This window comes from Tyto alba, unplaced genomic scaffold, assembly GCF_018691265.1.
Source record: "Tyto alba isolate M040663 unplaced genomic scaffold, T.alba_DEE_v4.0 Super-Scaffold_38, whole genome shotgun sequence".
Lineage (NCBI taxonomy): Eukaryota > Metazoa > Chordata > Aves > Strigiformes > Tytonidae > Tyto > Tyto alba.
In genome coordinates this window covers 34,437,370-34,455,993 of record NW_024881313.1, presented here as the reverse complement: position 1 = coordinate 34,455,993, position 18,624 = coordinate 34,437,370, and the positions used below count along the sequence as shown (strand labels likewise).

Genomic DNA, 18,624 nt, shown 5'->3' with positions numbered 1-18,624 from the left:
ACATAAGGAAAATTTAGTTTACAGCTGTCCGCTTTAAACAGAGGTATGCGTATCTATAAGGAGTAGAAGCTTCAGTTGAAAAAGCTTTCCACCATTGCTCGCAGCTCGCTCTCAAAGTCTGTACCGCAGACGTATTGGAGAATGAGCGTTTTAAAGGGAGGAGGAGAGGATGCCATGAAGGCTGCCTTCCCCTCAGTGCCAGGGACGCCGGCTGACTGAACCGCCGAGGAAAAGCTCACACCGCCGAGACGGCCGCGGCATGTGCTGCCATCAGCTCCGAGGCGGCGTGCGAGCCGGGCTGCCGCCACCGGGACAAAAGCACCGCCCAAGGACCGGGCCGGGCATGAAGGGAAAAGGTTTGAGACCCGCGCGGCAAGGACACGGCCGGCGGCACCGGGGCTGGCCCGGGCATGGCGCAACCCCCTCCCCGGGGCGGGCTCCTCGTCGGGGATCCCCCGCTCCCTTCCCTCTGCCCAGACCCCGCTGGGCATGTGGGTGTTCACCGACCCATCCCTAGCCCCCCCCCCACACACCACCCTTGAATTTTTACCTTCATCTTCGAGCTCTAGTTTCTCCAGCATCCCTTCGGAGGCGGCCGGGAGCTGAGAGGGAGCCGGAGCCGCCGCTACCGCCGCCGCCTGCGGGAGGGAAGAGAGGAGAAGGAGATGAGCATCCAGGCGCGGACTCACCGGCCCCGCGGCAGCATCGGAACAGCCCGGCGCGGCGGAGGGGGAGTGGCGGCGCTGAGGGGACGGCTGGCGCGGTTCCCGCCGAGCGCTGAGGGAAAGGGGAGGCGGGACGGCGCTGAGGCCGGGCAGCGGCGGCGGCTGCCCCTCGGCCTCCCACACACGCACGGCTCGGTGTGCGCTGCCTCTTACACACACACCCCGCACGCTCCGAGGGGGGAGGAACCGGGACTCGCCCTTCCTTCCCCCACCACCACCCTTTCGCGGCGGCTGCGCCCAGCCCATTAACCCTACGGCCCCCGGGCTCCCCGCCGCCGTGCCTCCCGGAGGCGCCCCCTCCCCCCTGCGCACGGAGGCAGTGGCCGCTGGCGGGCGGTCGCCGCACGGTGAGGCCGAACGCCCTTTCGCAGGACAGTCCTTCCCGCCACACCTTGCCGCCGCCTCTCCCCCGGCCCCCCCCCCTCCGGAGGAGGGATTGGTACGTTCCATTTTGCTGCAGTCAAGCCCGTTGGTCAGCGGCGGGAGGGGAAGGTAACTACCACTTCCGCGCGCGAAAGGGAGGGGGAAGAGGGAGAGGCTTACTACCCCAGAGCTCTGCCAGGCCAGCCGCCTTTCGCAGCCCGCTCCGCAGGCTCGGCGGTTCGCCTGGACGCTTTGCACTAGAGCAGTGCAAGAGGAGGCGGAGGGGAGGAAAACCCTCCACTCTTCCCTCGCCAGACGGAGTTGGTATGGTCCTGAGCGTTCACCTGCAAGGCAGCCGCGGGGAAGCCGACAGTTCCACTGCCCTCCGGGGGGTGTGTGTGTGTTGAGGGGGTTTCCCCCGTGTGTGACAGGGAGCTCCCGCAGTGGTCTGAGCCGCCATCCCGGGCTACCCGCTCTGGGAATAGACGCGCTCGTTTCCATTGAAAACGTTCGAGAAGTTACAATTCAAGGTTAGCCTGAATGTCGGCGTCTACCCATGTAAGTCGCGCGCCTCGCTACCCCTCGGAGCATCTCCTGAGGAGGAGGAGGAGGAGGGAGGTAGCTGAGCGCCCTCCTCATAACGCTCTTCAGCTCAGCCAGAAGTTAGGGGGGGACTTGACCCAGGGATTAGTGAGTGAAATTCTACTTTACATTGTGCAGCAGATCAGACGAGATGATCCTACTTTAAAAATCACTCTTGAAAAAACGACAACAAAAAAATGTGACTGCCCCACCATGGCTGTCGCTACAGACAATAGCGGCAGTTTTGGAGCTGTTCTCCACCGCACTGGGTGTGAGGTGGTGTCATGCCCTGAGCTCGCCCTCAGGTACCTGAGCACATAAAGCTGGCAGCCCAAACCACTTGCTATTAACAGTGGCTGAAGGATGGAGTTTGCTCCGTGGGAGGCTTCTGCTTACCAAGAATGGGATCTATTGCACCCAGCTTTACAAGTCTGCATCCGAGCTTGTAAACCAGGCTACATCAGAATCAATGGAAATAAGGAAATACTTGAAATGGATTCGTCATTTCGATTTATTTAGACAGTGAGATGTGGTAAGCTGTAGCTAGGCTTCCTTAATTATAATGAATAGGTCCCCACTGACTGTTTAGGAAGCCCAGCAGGACCAGCTCAGACATGGACGCTGTAGAGGTGGATAAACAGATTATTTCTTTGGCAATGGCAACAGATTTAGTGGGCAGACACACATGCATGGTGCTCCAAAGGAATCACAGGAGCCATTAGAGATCATTTAAAATCTACTGGTCCCTAAGGAGAGGCTCGAGCTTCAAAAGTTCAGCAGGTCCTTCAAGGAGAGAATGTTGAATAGATCAAGGATAGCACATTAATGTGCATATAACATAGGAAAGTATGAAAGGTAATTAGAATTAAAGTTATGGTGGGAGGAGAGAGCCATAAATCATGGGAAAACAGAAAGCTGTCTGTCATTTCTCAAGTCCAGAGAAGTTACATGAAAGGCAGCTAACCGCTGGTGACAGCTGCTTTTTCTCAAGCTGCCTCATCCTAGGGACACTTTTAAGGCTAGACGAGGAGGTTACCAATATCTTCTTTACCGTAAAGATCCTTTGGAAAGAAAATCCTAAAATATTTGATTCTTAGTTGTATTTTTAAAAGGCTTCTAGGATTTCAGTAAATGCTCTAACTGACCAGCCACGGAAGATACCAAAGCAGTTCATATTAATTTATAATATTTTCAGTCTACTAATTAAAATGCTTTTGAAGCTTTTCATTATCTCTGGGAGCTATCTCTAAAAGCTCTAAATAATTTATCTTCCTTATCATGTACCTTGATACCGATAAGAGTTTTTAACCTCTTTTGCTAACCAAAAGAAAAAAAGATTAAGATGACATACATGATTGGAATTAACTGCCATGATTTTCTATCTTTTTTTTAAAACAAGTATTTTCTACCCATAATTATCCAGTAAGCGCCAGCCATGAGGAAATACAGCTCTGAGGATGTTTGTAGCTGGAAGTGACACCTAATCTTCAAAGATGTGCATTGCATTTCACCTGCTACAAAACACAGATATGTTTATAAGAAGTCAGTTAAGCCTATTTCAAGCAGTGAGCTACACTGTGCTGTGAACTTGAAGCTTACTGCAAGATCAGGGTTTTACAGTGGCAGAATCTGCATCCAGACCAAGAGTACTATGAAAAACTCAAGAAAATATGAAGGCATTAATTTAATATATGACAGGGATTTGTAATGGAAACATTATAGCTATGTTGTAACATCCACACTGCTAAAAAAACCTCCAAAGGAAACAGAGAACTAAAGGCTGAAACTCCATCCTTCACTCTCTGTACAATCTCACAATTGGTTTGAACCAATTTTGGAACAATCTGCTGATTATGGCGTTCATTTTGCTCCTCGCTTTGCATTCTAGCTCCTTTTGGCTTGTAGGCAATGCAGTGAGTCAGAACAGGAAACTGATGCAGCTGAAAACCAAAGGGACTAAAAGCAAAGATTGTTTTTTATCCAGACCAGTTCCCGATCCAATTCACTGTGCAGTTGTATCAGCTAGCACTGGCACAAAGAGTGCCAAGGGCAGGAGTGACAGTGGGACCACACCTTCTAGAAACAACCCACTCTTAAGTCAGCTTACATCAATGGTGAAAACACCATCTTGTTCATTGTGAACTACTACAGCATTAGACAAATTAGCAGATATTTTTAACAGTTGTAGGTATTACCTCTCTCTACAAACTCTGCCTGCCATTTTACCAAAGGATTGCTGGTTGAAGATAGGGAAAAGATCTGTCTTTCCAAGGACCTATAATTCCCACCAAGATGATATTATATATTGTAACATTTCAATATATGTTCATTGTGACTATTTCTTTTACTGCCACAGGAGGTTTGTATTAACTATAACCAAGGGATTTGTCTAGATTATGGTTTAAATGTTTGCTATCAGAGTGTGTCAGGTAGCCCATTTTAACTGTTTGAGATATCCAATGCGACAAGATAGTATATACTTCGTATACTAAGCAAAATAAATTTTATATATAAAAGTTTAGAAGACATATATATGCAAAATCAAAACTGCCTGAACACACTGCTGATTTGCAAGGTTTCAATTCAGTTTTTACAGGGGCATTATTTATGCGAAAAACCATGGACCTACAGCATAATACTAATACAGAAGCTTAATACAGCAGTGCCAGCAATCTTTGTAGAGGCAAAGTAAAACAACTCAAGGTTGATACAACAGCAAAAGTCATAACAAGGTGGATGTAAACAAAAGAGATTTTAGGACTTCTGGGAAGGCTAGAATGTAAATTTTAATAGGTAACCGCTTTGTCTCTGTTTTCTTCAGCTTTCTAGGGTAAAGGCAGTGACTGACATTATGTGGAAATAAAAGCAGTCCTGTAAATTATATATGCACTTATAATGAATATGTTAAAACCTATCTGATAATCTAGGAATCCTTTTAGTCCGATGTCCTACTGAAGGAATTCCATTATTTTCATAAGTATTTAAATTATAGGGACAGTTCAGGGATGTGAACAGCAATTAACATCAGCAGATTATTTCTGATATAGTTTCCTGCCATCTTGCCTCCCTGAATTAGCAGGAATACATCCATTGGGATAGGGATCTCTCAGTGGCAGACATCAGAGCAGCTGTATCAAAATGCTTTGAATGACACCTGCTGTGTAGCTTTTCATATTGAATAAGTTACCCTAGGCTGCTACTTCTGCAACCGGTGGAGAAACACATTTCTGGGACATTGTTCACATGGCCTATTTTAGACATCTACTTCGGATAAAATGATTTGCAATCACTGTACTGACTAGATCGATACATTTCACTTTGGTCAAGTTCATTCTGCTTAGCATAGCTATCTGTAAGGGAAGATGGAGGGAGGGAGCCAAGAAACTATAAACTGTTCACTGTAACTTTGACTGCAAGATGGGTAAGAGAACAAATACACCCATTTTAAGTGGTTAGAGGGAAGAAAGATCATCAGTAACAGCCAATGCGTATAAACAATGCCAACCCAATCTCATTCACTTTAATAACAGGCTAGAAGTCTTGTGGTAAGCAGATGCAGCATGAGTTAACAGAACTTTTGACAGTAACTTGCATGAATGCCCACACAAGCAAGCCAGAGAGTCTAGATGAAACAACTGCTAAATGTCACAACAATATTCACAAGGAAGGTAGTAAGATTTCTTTATCTAACTGGAAGGGTTTAAGGGAGAGTTCCACAGAGGTCTGTGTTCTATCCGATATCATTCAGTGTTTTCACTGATGACTTGATGGAGGAATAATGAATAACCTGATTGCGTTTTCAAATGACTCAACGGTAAAAGATGCTACTCTTTTAGGAGTAGCCTTAGAACTTAAAATAATCTTGAGAAGTGCTGCAATGCTTTGAAAAACAGGATGCACTTTGATATGGGTAAGTAGAGCACGTCACACAATAATCAAATGCAAAAATAAAATGGGAAAGGATTGGCATGCAGCAGTCATGCAAGGAAAAGAACTGAGAATGAAAATAAATGTCAGACAACACTATCAGAAGCTTGGAAAGAAAAATCACACTATCTACAAAAGTGTTACAGGTAAGACACAGAGAATCTGTTCTGCACATTCCATGGTTAGATGTCAGCTGGAATACTGCATTCAGTTTTGGGTATTGAACTCAAGGATGAGCCAAAGAGAGTCCAAAGAAAAGCAACAACAATGATCTAGGAGTCCAGAAAACATGACCTGTAAAGAAGGACTTCAAAATCTCCCAGTTTCTTAGTCTAGGAAAAAAAAAAAAAAAGACTGAAGGAAAATATAACAACAGCCTCTAAATATAATGTGTTTCTGCAAGAAGGAGAGTGATATACTATCTTCTGGGTCCACTGGTTATGGGGTAAGAAGTTATCTACTTAGCCTTTAGCAAGGAAGTCTTAGGTTGGACTTTGGGAGAACTTTCTGAACATAACAGTGATGCACCAGCACTCTTTGCTGAAAAAACTTGTCAAATCTCTGTCATGGGAGGTTTTTAGCAACAGGTTTAAAAAAAACCCCAACATTTGTTGGGAATTATTTACACATAGTTGATTGTGCTGTGGGGAAAATGAATTTTTAATGTCTTTTTCAGACTTATTTTCCTTTGTTTCTATTTTTGTCCCATCTTTAGAAAAATGTATTTAGTCTTAGTGTGATAATTCAGCTAGAAGTCTTTATATGTATGTTTTGTACAAAAGCCAGCTTACTAACGATCTAATACAAACATAAATTTGCTTTGCCCCTCACCCAAAAAAGTAGCCTTAATTCTAAATCAGAAAAATTCTAAAGCAAATATTGCTTGAGTAATAATAAAGATAACATATTAGTCTTTGATGGCTTGGTAAAAATAGAAAGAACAACCTAAAAAAAAAAAGAAATGTTGCTGCAAATCACAAGTCCATGTGAAGCAGACTTATTCAAGCATTGCAACAAAAACATTACCTGTGCTTTATTTAGAAATAGGCATTTCCAGGTAACTTTAAGGCTGTCTTTCTCAAAGCTTTTCCTGACTTTTCTACTCCTCCTTTCATTCTGATCAATGAAGGCTTAATGCCAATATGCTAGGGGTGCTACCTGCACAGCTCATAGTTCAGCAGTAAAACTGAATGCCCTTCCAAGTACTTCAGGAGGAAAACAAAAGCTACTTACCTTATAAAACCTAATGGATTGAAGAGCAACAAGAAGGAATTCCCATCTAAATGCAAATCAAAGCAAACCCATTTTGAATGCAAGAGTAAACTACAAATGGTAATTTTCCCACCATTTGCCAGTGCTCCTTACTACAATTACAGTTCTATACAACTCAAGTAGTTAACAGCTCTTCTCTTGATGAGCTGTCAATGAACAATTTTGTATTTTTTCAAATGTATGTCATAGATATGCTTATTCTGTTGCAATCTGTTTGTGCAAAATTAATTTAAAACACTTACTGCTTATTTTTGCTTTAATTTAGTCTGGTTCATGAAGTGGAAAAAGAAGTTATCAGAACAAAAAAAGGTTTTATCTGCTGGTTAAACTGTAAATTAAACTCCTACGTGTATTCTGCTAGACTGTGATAACTGAATACCAGTGGTTTAAGACAGCCGAGAACACTAGAATGAGGCTGAGAGTGGGATCCCATCTTGGATCCCTTCTGTATTTAAAAATGCTAACTGCATGCTGAAAAGGCTGACTATGGGGTGGCAGTCCCTGGGTCTATTAGGTGGTTAGAGAACATGATCAATGCCAGTGAAGAGCTCTGGGCCTGGTTCTGATACAAAGTCCTCCTTCCCTCGAAAAGCTCAGAGTGAACAGAGCAGCTAGGCAGGAATTGTAGTTTCTATCATTTATTCTAAGGAACGTCTGTTACAGCACCAAGCAAACTGGGAATGAAGGGGATGCCTCATACAAAATACTGTATTAAAGTCTTTTCTTCCTGTACCGGGAAGGAATGCAATAAAATTTGCTCTAGTCAAAAGGCTTTTGAAATATTAAATGCTATAATAATGCCAGTGTGTAGCATGTATAAATGAAGGTGGTGACAACTCAGAGGTTACAGTTTGTTTAGAACACATTAACCAAATCCCATAACAAAACCTGGCATTGAAAATGCACTCCACATTGGCATTTTATGTTCTCCACTGCATCCTTATTGGTGTCGGTTTGGTGCTCTGTCCTTATTCTGCAGGGCCCTCAATGAATTAAAGACACGACTATCCTGCAGGAGGTATGAAAGTGATAGAGCATGTGTATATATTCTTTATGTATTTCTAATACTGTATAGTAAGGTTGAAGATGTCTCTAAGGATTTAATTTTAAAACGGTTCGACCAGAGTTTGTCATCAGATAAGAACTCTACCTTGAAAGGATTTTTTTATTTCATCCCAATATATCATCAGAATGACTCCCCCAGTGGTTCTAAGCAGGAGTCTTTTGACATGGATTACAGAACAATTATACATTGCTTTTACAACTAGTAACTAACTTCCCACTGCAGGTATCCTCCTAAATAACAGTAGCTATAATATTAATTACTTTACAGAGTTAATTATTAGTGCTAAGCAGTCACAGCTGGGGATCTTTAGTAGGTTAAATGGATAACATAAATGGAACAACAATCAAATTCAGCCAAATCCTTAAGAAAAAAAGAGGAGAGAATATAGGAGTGCATTCAACGCTAGGAAAGATGATGAAATGGACAACTTGCATTTCTACTAAATCTTCACTGCAATTACAGCACTGAATGTTGAAATCTGTTTACCCTGAAGACATGTGAACTGAATGTGCAGAGTGATTTCACGTTTTTAGCAGAGAGCCCTTCCTAAGTATTTCTGTATGGAAATGAACTTGCAGTTTAATCACAGTGAGTTCTGTCACTGACTTAATTGAGAAACAGGAGATAGATTTACAAAACTTCCTTTGATCTAACACCAGAAACAAAGAACCTATCTTATACATGAACAGTGTCTTGCCACACCTCACTTGAAGAAAAAACATGGTACTAGTGACAGAAGAGTTAAGCACTTCTAAAAAATAAACTTCAAAGGAAGTAGAAGACCAAGAAGTAGTCTAGATCCTCAGCTAAATTCTTACAGAAGAGTCAAAGCAGAAGTGGAGAAGAGGCAGGATTTGTTTACATAACCTCTAATCTCTATCTGTATGTCTGATTCCGTATCACTCTGCAACTTGGCTAAGGCTGACTTTTGAGTCAAGAATATCAGACGCATTCTCTACATAAGCCTTTGTGGCCAATATTCATTCCTCAGATTACTCTTGTAGAGTATGGGTGGAGTCTGAATTAATGCTATCAGCATGACATGTTATTAATCAAACAGGCCAACAATTTAAATTCTGTCCTTTTCAACACAAAGTTCAAAAAAGTTAAGTACTTGTGAGGAACTAACCTGAGTTTGTTAAGAATACTGATGTTACAAGTGTGCTACCTGATTCTGTGAATGCAGGGATGCCACTTAGTTTTAATCTATTACAGAGTTTTTAAGTGTTCTTGTCTTAAATGTTTGTTATCAGATATGCTCTAAAAGATAAACTTCAGCTGTTTTCACACCTATGCTTGAGTGCTCCTTAGTCTCTTTGAAATAGGACCTACCTCTTATCACAGTGAGGGGTGCACAGTTAAGGGCAAGGGGAAATTATTGCTGGAGAGAGCTGCAATAATCAGGTAATAAGCATAATTACAGTAGATATTTTGTTATGACAAAGGTACATTTTAAAAAAAAAAAAAAAAAAAAAAACGGAAGAATGGATTAAAATAATACTGATGGTAAAAAACAGATAAGCATCCACTAATTGAAAGTGGATGGAAAAGAAGAGTGAGCCCACATTTACATAGGTCTTCATTCACTGGCACTGAATACAGAATTATTTTAGTTGAAATTAAGCACTTACTTAAGTACTTTAGCTGCATCAAGGCCAGAGCACTGATGCACTGAGTGTGGAGTAGTGCTGATGTACTACTGAGTACAGAGTACTGTCTGCAGAAGAGAGGCCACTGAGAATAACAAATTTAAAAAAAAATACTCAGAGCCAAATCTGATTTAAATAGACACATTTACTACACACTATTTTGCTTTTTTTATTTTAGTGTTATATTTCAAAGCCTTGGTCATGGATAGTGACTTCACTGTGCAAACACTTACTACACCAGCTTTCAATGATGATACTTTTTAAACTTGAAATGAAACACCTTTTCCTACCAAAGTTAATTGATACCACACTTCAGGCTTGAGTAAACTGCAAAATTCTAGTAACCTATTGGTGCCCTACCATTAAAATATAATTTTCATGACCATCAGCAGTTTTGAAAGGCTAGAAGCAGATCTGTTGAGCCTAGATGTTAGCAGGATGATGCAGGTCAGAGTTACAAGGGTGGTTTACTGAAAAACAGAGACAACCTTCAGCTCAGAGCTGAATCACCCACAGTCTCAATGAGACTTCTTCAGGAAGTTTACACAGACCTGCACTGAACAAATAGTTCACTCTGTAGCATGGGCTGCACAAAACGGGTAACTGCAGACTAAACGTGGAGCAAATGAGCTGCTCTGTAAATGGCCACTTTCTGCAAAGCTTATCATAACTGAGGATCTCAGTGCTCAGTAGGACTCCAGGAGTATTTGAAAGCTACCTCAGAGGCAGGCAAAGATATTAAATTATTTTTCAGTGCAGTTCTAGGAGGACTTTAAACACCTAAGGACTTCCTTGTAGCACCTGGGGCTTATGTGTTTGCATTAGATTTCAAGCCTACCCCACAGCTGACAAACTCTAGGCATTAATGCCAGCAGTGACCCTACTAAAGCTTGTGAAGTCTGTTATCTCAGAGTAGCTACTATTAAGCACAGACAAACCAATATCTTAATAAACTTCCTTCAACACAGAACCAATGGTTGACCTGTAATCTCCAAATAAATTAATTTTTGACCAAAAGCTGGTTTTCAGATGGCACTGAATTTGCACAGCTTGAGAAACCTAACCCTCTTCCTGAGTTACTTCCAGATCTATTGCTGATCACTACAGACCTAATTTCTGTGCGCTGTTTTGTTTTCATTGTTATGCACAAAAGAAATCTGCAATGACAGCAACATGCAATGGATATCTTCCTTCTGTCATGCATGTTTTCCCTTTTGACAGTCTCTTAACTATATCCTTCTGTCATTTCAGGTACACTACAGGTGAAACCAGATCGTCCTCTGTACTGGTTCTGTGGTTTGACACCGTCTGGAAGGACTGAAGCAAGGACTGTGCTAAGCAAGAAGCATATCAGGTGTCTGAGCTAAATGTTTCATGACTACAAATAATGTCATAAAGAGACATGGAAATACTGGTAAGGCTTTTGTTGGTATTCCAGGAACTAGAACTGAAAAGAATTTAAATTAGTTCCATGCTAATGGACCAGGGATACACCTCCAGCAAGCCTGCCACCATGCTCATATTACTACAGAGGTTGTGGAGCTGCAGATACAAAAGTGTATTCATGAACAGTGGATACTCATAGTGTGGATATGGCAAACACTGGATTCACAATCATGTAAACTTAGACGCAGCTTCAGTCTGTAGTTAAATGTCTGCAAAGAGCTGAAATTATTTCTTGACGTGCTTCCCTCGGGCTCAGAAGAGCTCTTTACAGTGATCTTTTGTGTAAATCTTGATGTGCTCTGAAAACATGATAGCTTCCTTTACACAATTACAGTCTGCAGTGTAAAAGCCTGTCCTTACAAGCTTTAAATACAACATGTTATCTACGGTTAACTTAGCTTAAGACACTTGGAGCTCCTGTTCAAAAAATATCTGAGTTCTGTAGAACTTTTTTACGTATTTATCATCATAACGTCTCTTTGACACTGTAACTCCATTATTTTTATAAATGGGAAACTGAGGCACTGGGAGACCAAGTGATTAGAGTTGCACAAGTGATCTCTGGTGGGGCAGATGGTTGCAGCCAGCTCACTCTAATCTCCAAAGCATGCCCAGATACTGACACTGTATTTTTCTCCTTTTTAAACTCTTGTTTTCCTTAATGACTCTGCAGCTGAAACGCTCTTTGAATTCCAAGATTTATTCTCTAAAACAGCCACAGTCAGATGCTTGAGGCCACGAGAAAAAGAAGGAACGTTGAGGAAGGCATTCTTTTCTTCAAAATGTAACCTCTGGACCTCTAAAATCTTGGATGATGGAAGAAACGACTTGGTGACCAGTTTGTATTATGTCCTTTTGTACCGTAGCCATGCTTGGTGGCATCTTGCTCTCTTTTTCTGAAGACATATTCCAGGAAAGAAAGTTGTGCAATCTCTGTGGAAACTATTCCTCACACCACTCCCTAATAAATCTGCTTTAGCAGATTTGGATTCCTGTCCCTGTGTGCAACAAGTCTGTTGAGGTGCACCCTTGTGCAGTCATTATCAGCATGCTTAAAGGAAAGGGGTAGGAATCTGTTGTCTTCTTTCATAAGCCATGTCTTCATCAATAACCATTTCCATTTATGTAAGGAGCTGGATTCTGAGGTAGTACACACCATGAGTGTTTCCAAGTAAATACAATTCCAACACCCAAAGCTTGAAAGGCCAAACACACAACAGCAGGCAGATAGCAATCTTGCAGCTGCTGCTCTCCTTGCCACTCAGTGATTAGTGATTTTCCATTGTTGCCAGGATCTCTTTTCTAATTCCCAAGCTTTTTCCCTCATTTAGTCTTTTCTGAACCTTTAGTGTCTTCCCCAACTTTTTTTCCATCCTCTGCCTGTCCACCAGGTTCCTTTCTCATATTCAGTACTTGTGATAGTCATTTTAACTGTTTTAATAGACAATAAAAATTGTACAAAGACTCTGATCCAGTAAAGTGACTTGGCATGCACATAGCTTTAAGTGCTCTAGTACTGTTGACTCCAACAGGATTACCAATATACTTAAAATTAACCACACATTTAAGTACTTTCCTGGATCAAGGCCATCATCACATTGACATTGACCAAAACAAAACAGCATCTGAGATTCAGCAACATAAATACATAGCAACCTCAACCAAACTCGGTGCTGTAACCTTCAGGTTACCTTTCTTCAGTGCCTTCTGTCATTGCTAGCTATGTTATGGCTACACTTAAAATCCATTCTGCAAGCATATACTGGAAGCAGTGCTTAGGAACAATCCTGTTTAAGCCAATGCTTTCTTATGGTTTTAGAATTTGCCTGGCCTGTTTTGCTAGATCAGGCTCTTGGACGATAAGGTCCTCAGGGCAAGAATCATGTTTATTTTTCTACCTGAATCATATGTGTTCATATACCACAAACTAGCAATTAGTAACTTTTTGTTCTGAGGTACAAGGAAGAAGACTTTCTACATACTGCAGATGTCCTGGCTTGTGCAGTTGTAAGTGAAAAAGTAAGACAGATAAAAATGTCAAAAGTCTTATCACTGGCACTTTACCGTAACCCTAAACATGCAAAAAAATGAAATTAAAACCTTCCCTCTTGAATTCTGCCCCCTCACCTTCTTTTGCTGACCTTCTGCCTCCATTACCTTTTCTCTTTTATTCTCTGTTGATTACTTCACTGATTTACACTTCAGTTTATAAGCCCCATATGCTAGAAGCTTTGTCCTTTGCTAATCATAAAATAAGATTATGCATACCTTGGGCACTGTACAAATCATTATTGTCTTCCTACAAATGTCTTCCACATGGCCTCACCCTCAGTTCCAGCTGAGAATGCTGTTGTGAACAAGCTCAAAGAATAAATATTTTGCATTCATTTCACTAGCACAATGGAAACATTTTTCCAAGCTGCTGCCAAGATGGTATCTAGTCCTCTTCTGAGTCAGCAGCCCATGCAGCTGACTTTCAAACGGCCATACTTGCTTGATAGTAATCTTAAAAGAAAAAAAAAAAAAAAACAAAAAAAAAAACCAGACACAAGCTGTATTTGTAAAGAGCTGTATTGCTCTCCTTGTGAACAAGCAGGTAGTGACACTATAAAATACGAAAGATGGGGGAAAGAAGCCATACAGAAGTGAGTGTTGTTTGTGATGTCCCATTTATTTCTCCTAACTTTAACAGGCTATTTCATCCAGTCAGAGGAAGGGACAGGGGAGTGGTGTGAAGAAGTGGGAAAGGAATATCACTGCTTTATGTAGTTAATTTCCTTTCTGTATCAACCAGCTTTTTACATCCTTTAAAGTGCTGTTGGCCATTAAAGACAGTGTATGTAAAAATACAGTGTAGACGAAACCAGGCTAATAAAGATGAAGACGGAGAGGAATTCATAGAGTTCCCTTCCATAAGCATGTTTTTCTTATTCTTAGCTGTATTTTCCCTCTGGTCCAATACATAAGCAGGCATGGTGCAACAGAACTTGTTCAAAACTGTGCATCTCTCCTCCATTCTCATGGAAAGACTTTGGTCTGTAATCCCTACTGCTTTGTGAATAAACAGCCTAAATAGTAAATATTTTTTGTGTTCCAAAATTGCCCAGATAAAACTGGTAAGGAACTGTCACCAATCCTATATTAAGCTGCAGCTTTACATTAAATCAGAGAGTATGTATCTGGCTTCTAATGGCTGACAGAGCTCACTCTAAAGTGAAATTCTGATCTTCTGGCAAAATAACAGGATGTTTATTAAATTAACAAGTCTAAAATTCAGAAATAAACTGTGCCATGAGAAATAAGTTCAACGGGTAAAAACAAGCTGTCAATCTTAAAGCACCCTTTTACATCATATTACTTATTCAAAATATATCTATTTATATAGACAGATGAGGCCAGATCCTTAGGTTTAGCCTTTTTATACCGGGACTTAGGGTGATAAAAGTAACTTAGCTTTAAGCCACTAACTGTCTTCAGGATGCTGGGGTCATGATTTTGGTACCAATGTGTATCTTAAAAAAGACTCAGAAATGCTCTAGTTTTAATTGCCTTAGCTACTTATAGCCTTATGAGAGCTGTCAGAGCAGCTGGGAATTGATTGGACTCAGCATTCTGGCTATTCATCCTTCCCACCTAGCCCTTATCCTTTTGATCTAGGACTAGGAGGAACAGGAATTGTAGGACTTATGCCATTAAAATAAAGTATCCACTGAGTGAATCCATAGATAGTTGATTAAATTATCTCTGTGGCTGCAGAAAAAGCCACAAGCTGACATAGACACACATTTCCTTAGGGCAGAAAAAATCATCTTTATGCGTTACAATTTCTCTGCATCTTAAGATTGATTGCCATGAATCTGAACACTGCAACCAGGATACAAACACATTAGGAAATCAGTGTTTCAGAAGGATGTGACTGGGCATTTTTTCTCTAGACCAAATAAGTAGCTTTAAAAAAAAGCAAATGAACTGGTACAAAATGGGTAGTAAGATGTTTGTTGCATATTTTAAATACTAAAAGGGGAGGAAAATACCAAATGTGATACAAAAGATACAACTAATAGGGAAAAGGTGAAGTGGGAAAACAGAATATTAATAAAATGGGAGCTGTATTTAAAAAGAAATAGTGTGGTATAGCTGAAGCTTTCTATTTTTGTAATGTTTGGTTCCAGGTGAGTTTAGTGGTTCATTTCTTGTTTATATCTCACGATCTCACTATGGACTTTTCAACCACATGAAATAATTCTCCTGTGAGCCTATATTCAGTTCAGTGGAGCTACCATGATGCTCTGTTAAAGAAGACTGAAATCAAGTCAGGTGGACTCAAAACATTTTCTCATTAATATTGTACGTAATTGTTACATAGTTCATCAAAAAGTTATTAATTTACTAGGTTTGCAGTGGATTAGTTACCTGCCAACTGTTGGACAAATATATACCATTTTTAAATTAAACACACTTTCACATGGATAGCAACAGTTCCAGCAAAGGAGAAACGTTTAAACAACGACAGCTTGTTACAGCCCATAGGATCTATTAGAGAACAGAATCATCTCCCAGAAGGAGTGCTGGTATTAAGGCACTTAAAACTAGCCTGGACACACCACCACTGCAAGAGCTTTCTTCACTGGTAGATGACAGCCTTTCTGGCTCTAATTTCTGTCATCAGTTTACTGTGGTGTAAATCAAAGCTGAATCACAGTAATGTCTTGGCACTCTAATATATTGCCTTAAACCACATGAATGCTGAAATAGGGAGTTCTTGTACATTTGCAGACTGGATTCCTTTTTCCCAGCCTGTGCTTTTTTTTTTTTTTTTTTTTTTTTAAGGACATCAGAATCAAAGAACACTTTTCTGTTCTCTTCATCAGATTTAAATCTCTTTAATCAGCCAGCTAGATTATGGAGCTCTGATAGGTGGCATGGCTTTTTGGAGAGAGCCAAACTGAAGGACCTGCTGCACATACCCTGGTTCCCAGGCTCCTTGCCAGCAGCAGGGTGTGATGTAATAGCCTTTCACGCTGAACAAGTTAACAGCCCTGTTTTTGAGCTTACTACATTTTGGCTAAGAAACAGCATGAATAGCCTTGCAGGGAAGTGCTACTGTTTAACAAGCAGGTAGCTGCAGAAACAATCTTGTTTCCCTCTCTGGATCTAGGATTGGAAGAGAGTCCCAGCTGTACACTGCTCCTCTCTTCTTCCATATGCTGGAGCAGAAAAGACTGTGTAAAACGACTCCAGACTCTTTCAGTCCCTCCTGTGTGCTATATCTACAGTTTTAACAGGACTTGCTCATGCAAGCTTAGAGTAAGTCTCAGAATACCTTCTGGCTGAGAAGCCCTCCTGAAGAATGTTCTGGAAAATTACTTGGATCAGAAGGTATTTGGAGATCAGTGGTTAACTATACAATCATATGGAAAGGGCCACTTGTTCTGCCTTTGTCACTTCTTCTGAGCAGAGGAAGCCCCAACTTTGTTTACATCAAAAGAGAATCCAAAGGCAACTCCTCAGTTTGGAGCTACCATCTTCTTTCTCTGGCCTGGACTCCTCTCATGCCAGGAAAGGGGAAACCCATAAAGGCCAGGAAATGATGTACCACAAAAATTCTGTGTTTGCAGGAGACAGGGAATACTTCTATTTTCACAGTGTCTTATGCATCAGTGGAGGAAGAAAGGATAAAATGAAAAGGATACAACCACATTAAGCTCAACATACGACATTCCACTTTAAAATACGAGCAAAGCAGAAACAGGGCAAACATGTTCGTTATTGAATTTGCAACCTCTCTACATTCCTTTCATGGTTAGTAATGTCACATTAGAGAAGAGTTATCATTTACCACTTACTGCCTGAAGGTTACACAGTCCAAACAACACAAGGCCAAAGTACAGAGTCATGAACTGTACTGTGAAAAATCAAATTGCTCCTTCCCCATTTAATACAGTGCACAGTAATCTTTTGGTATAGCTTTGATCTCTTATCAGCTGAATTTCTCATTATAACCTTCTAACTCAACCACTAGGAACACCTACACACCCAGAGGAAAGCCTGGAAGAGCTGCTGCAATGGTGTGTCACAGCCTCATCACACCTAGCTTTGGGCACCTAACAGAAGTGCCTCCGTTAGAAATACAACACCCGGAGCCACTCCCTTTATAATCAGTGCAAAATGCTGTTCAGCCCACCGAAGATCTGTTTCATCCCCTGCAAATGCCTCTCTGTGGGATATAGAGACAACTAGAGCTACTGTAGTCCCAACTTAAGCAGCTCAGATAGGTTTCTAAAGTTAGGTGGGATAAATCCAGATCTTAGTGATTACCACAGACATCCATTTAGCATAAGGTTAATTGCTTAGGTTTGTATACTGTGTTGAGATGATACTCCCTGAAGGAGGATCTCCCTCTGTCAGGAACTATCTCCCACTTTTTGTTCCCCTTGCCTGAATCTAAGGCTTAAAAATCACATCAAAATATACACTGTCCAAAGTGCTACTAAAAGATGAAAGGTTTTGATTACATCCGCTGGGAAAGAAATGTTTTTATTCTTTCTTCCATGCCTTCTCCCTTACCGAACAGTTTTAACCAGTCTGTGCCACAGTCTCAGACATATAAAAAACAAGTACACAATCAGCTTCAAATGCAGTTAATCATAAAAATGGGCTAAGATTAGTTCCAAGTCCTGATCATGCACCTTACTATAGTTATCTGCTGTTCTGTGGGGTTTTTTAATAATAATTCCACGTCTGGGTCCAAGGGTTCTTCTTGGCTACTGCAATATATAGAGCAATCATGAATCATTTATAGTAGTTCTGGGATCTCACACATTATCATCACTAGTTAAACGATGTAATAAGTAAACAAAATTTAAGTTGACAGAGCCCTGTAGATAAGAGTTAACTTCTCATTTCAGATGTCAACATAGAAGCTTCCCTGTCATTAAACTGATCATCCAACAGCATGGCCCCTATGAAACCATTTATCATACAATTTATAGTGTGTTTTTAAGATAATTGGAATTGTTATGCCAAGCAATGGTGATCTAAGTAAACAAGAAATTGAGTTTGCCTTTTACAGATTTGTTTATGGCATGTGCATTGTGAAAACGTATTTATTAACACACAGCTCAGAATAAATGAAATGTTTGAAATACAGTACTCAAATCAAGAATGTTGGTCTATTGCTGTCGTATTTGTAAAGGAATGCTATGTAAACAACTTACAGGGATCAAAAGACACAACAGTCCTGAGTCAACACACATCAGCTTCAGATTCATGCCCTTCTGCAGAAACTTAGCCTTTCTCTCCTCTAACAGTTTGTCCTACTAGAAGAGCATGGCAAATCTCTCTGGTCTCTGTTGAAAATTAAACATCCAGGGCTTTGTTCCTCACAGATCTGTAGCTGCAGACAATTGTTCCTAAGTAAACAAAAACCTAATGATTCACTGGCAGCCCTGCACAGTCACTGTTTTCAGATATAAATGAGTACAGAGGGTACAAAACAAAGGTAATCAGGCGCTATATATCCTATGTATTTCTGTGTCTTCTGAACAGGAGGTAATTGAGTCCAACATACTAAGTTTCCATCCAGACTCTCCCT

At 41.0% G+C, this 18,624-nt stretch overlaps 1 protein-coding gene and 1 long non-coding RNA gene across 12 annotated transcripts in view; one reads left to right on the top strand and one right to left on the bottom strand.

Annotated features, from left to right (window-relative positions):
* Nucleotides 1–18,624, bottom strand: part of PRKAG2 (protein kinase AMP-activated non-catalytic subunit gamma 2) — a 224,714-nt gene that overhangs the window by 52,382 nt on the left and 153,708 nt on the right. For 6 of the 11 annotated variants that reach the window (XM_033009655.2, XM_033009658.2, XM_033009656.2 and 3 more), the window contains one exon: nt 551–638. In XM_033009655.2, the coding sequence (XP_032865546.1) occupies nt 551–638 (88 nt within the window). The other 5 variants (XM_042801711.1, XM_042801713.1, XM_042801712.1 and 2 more) reach the window with 5 other exon arrangements.
* Nucleotides 1,417–15,865, top strand: LOC116965606. The gene is made up of 2 exons (XR_004409493.2): nt 1,417–1,646; nt 10,836–15,865. It is a non-coding gene; the product is annotated as an uncharacterized LOC116965606 (long non-coding RNA).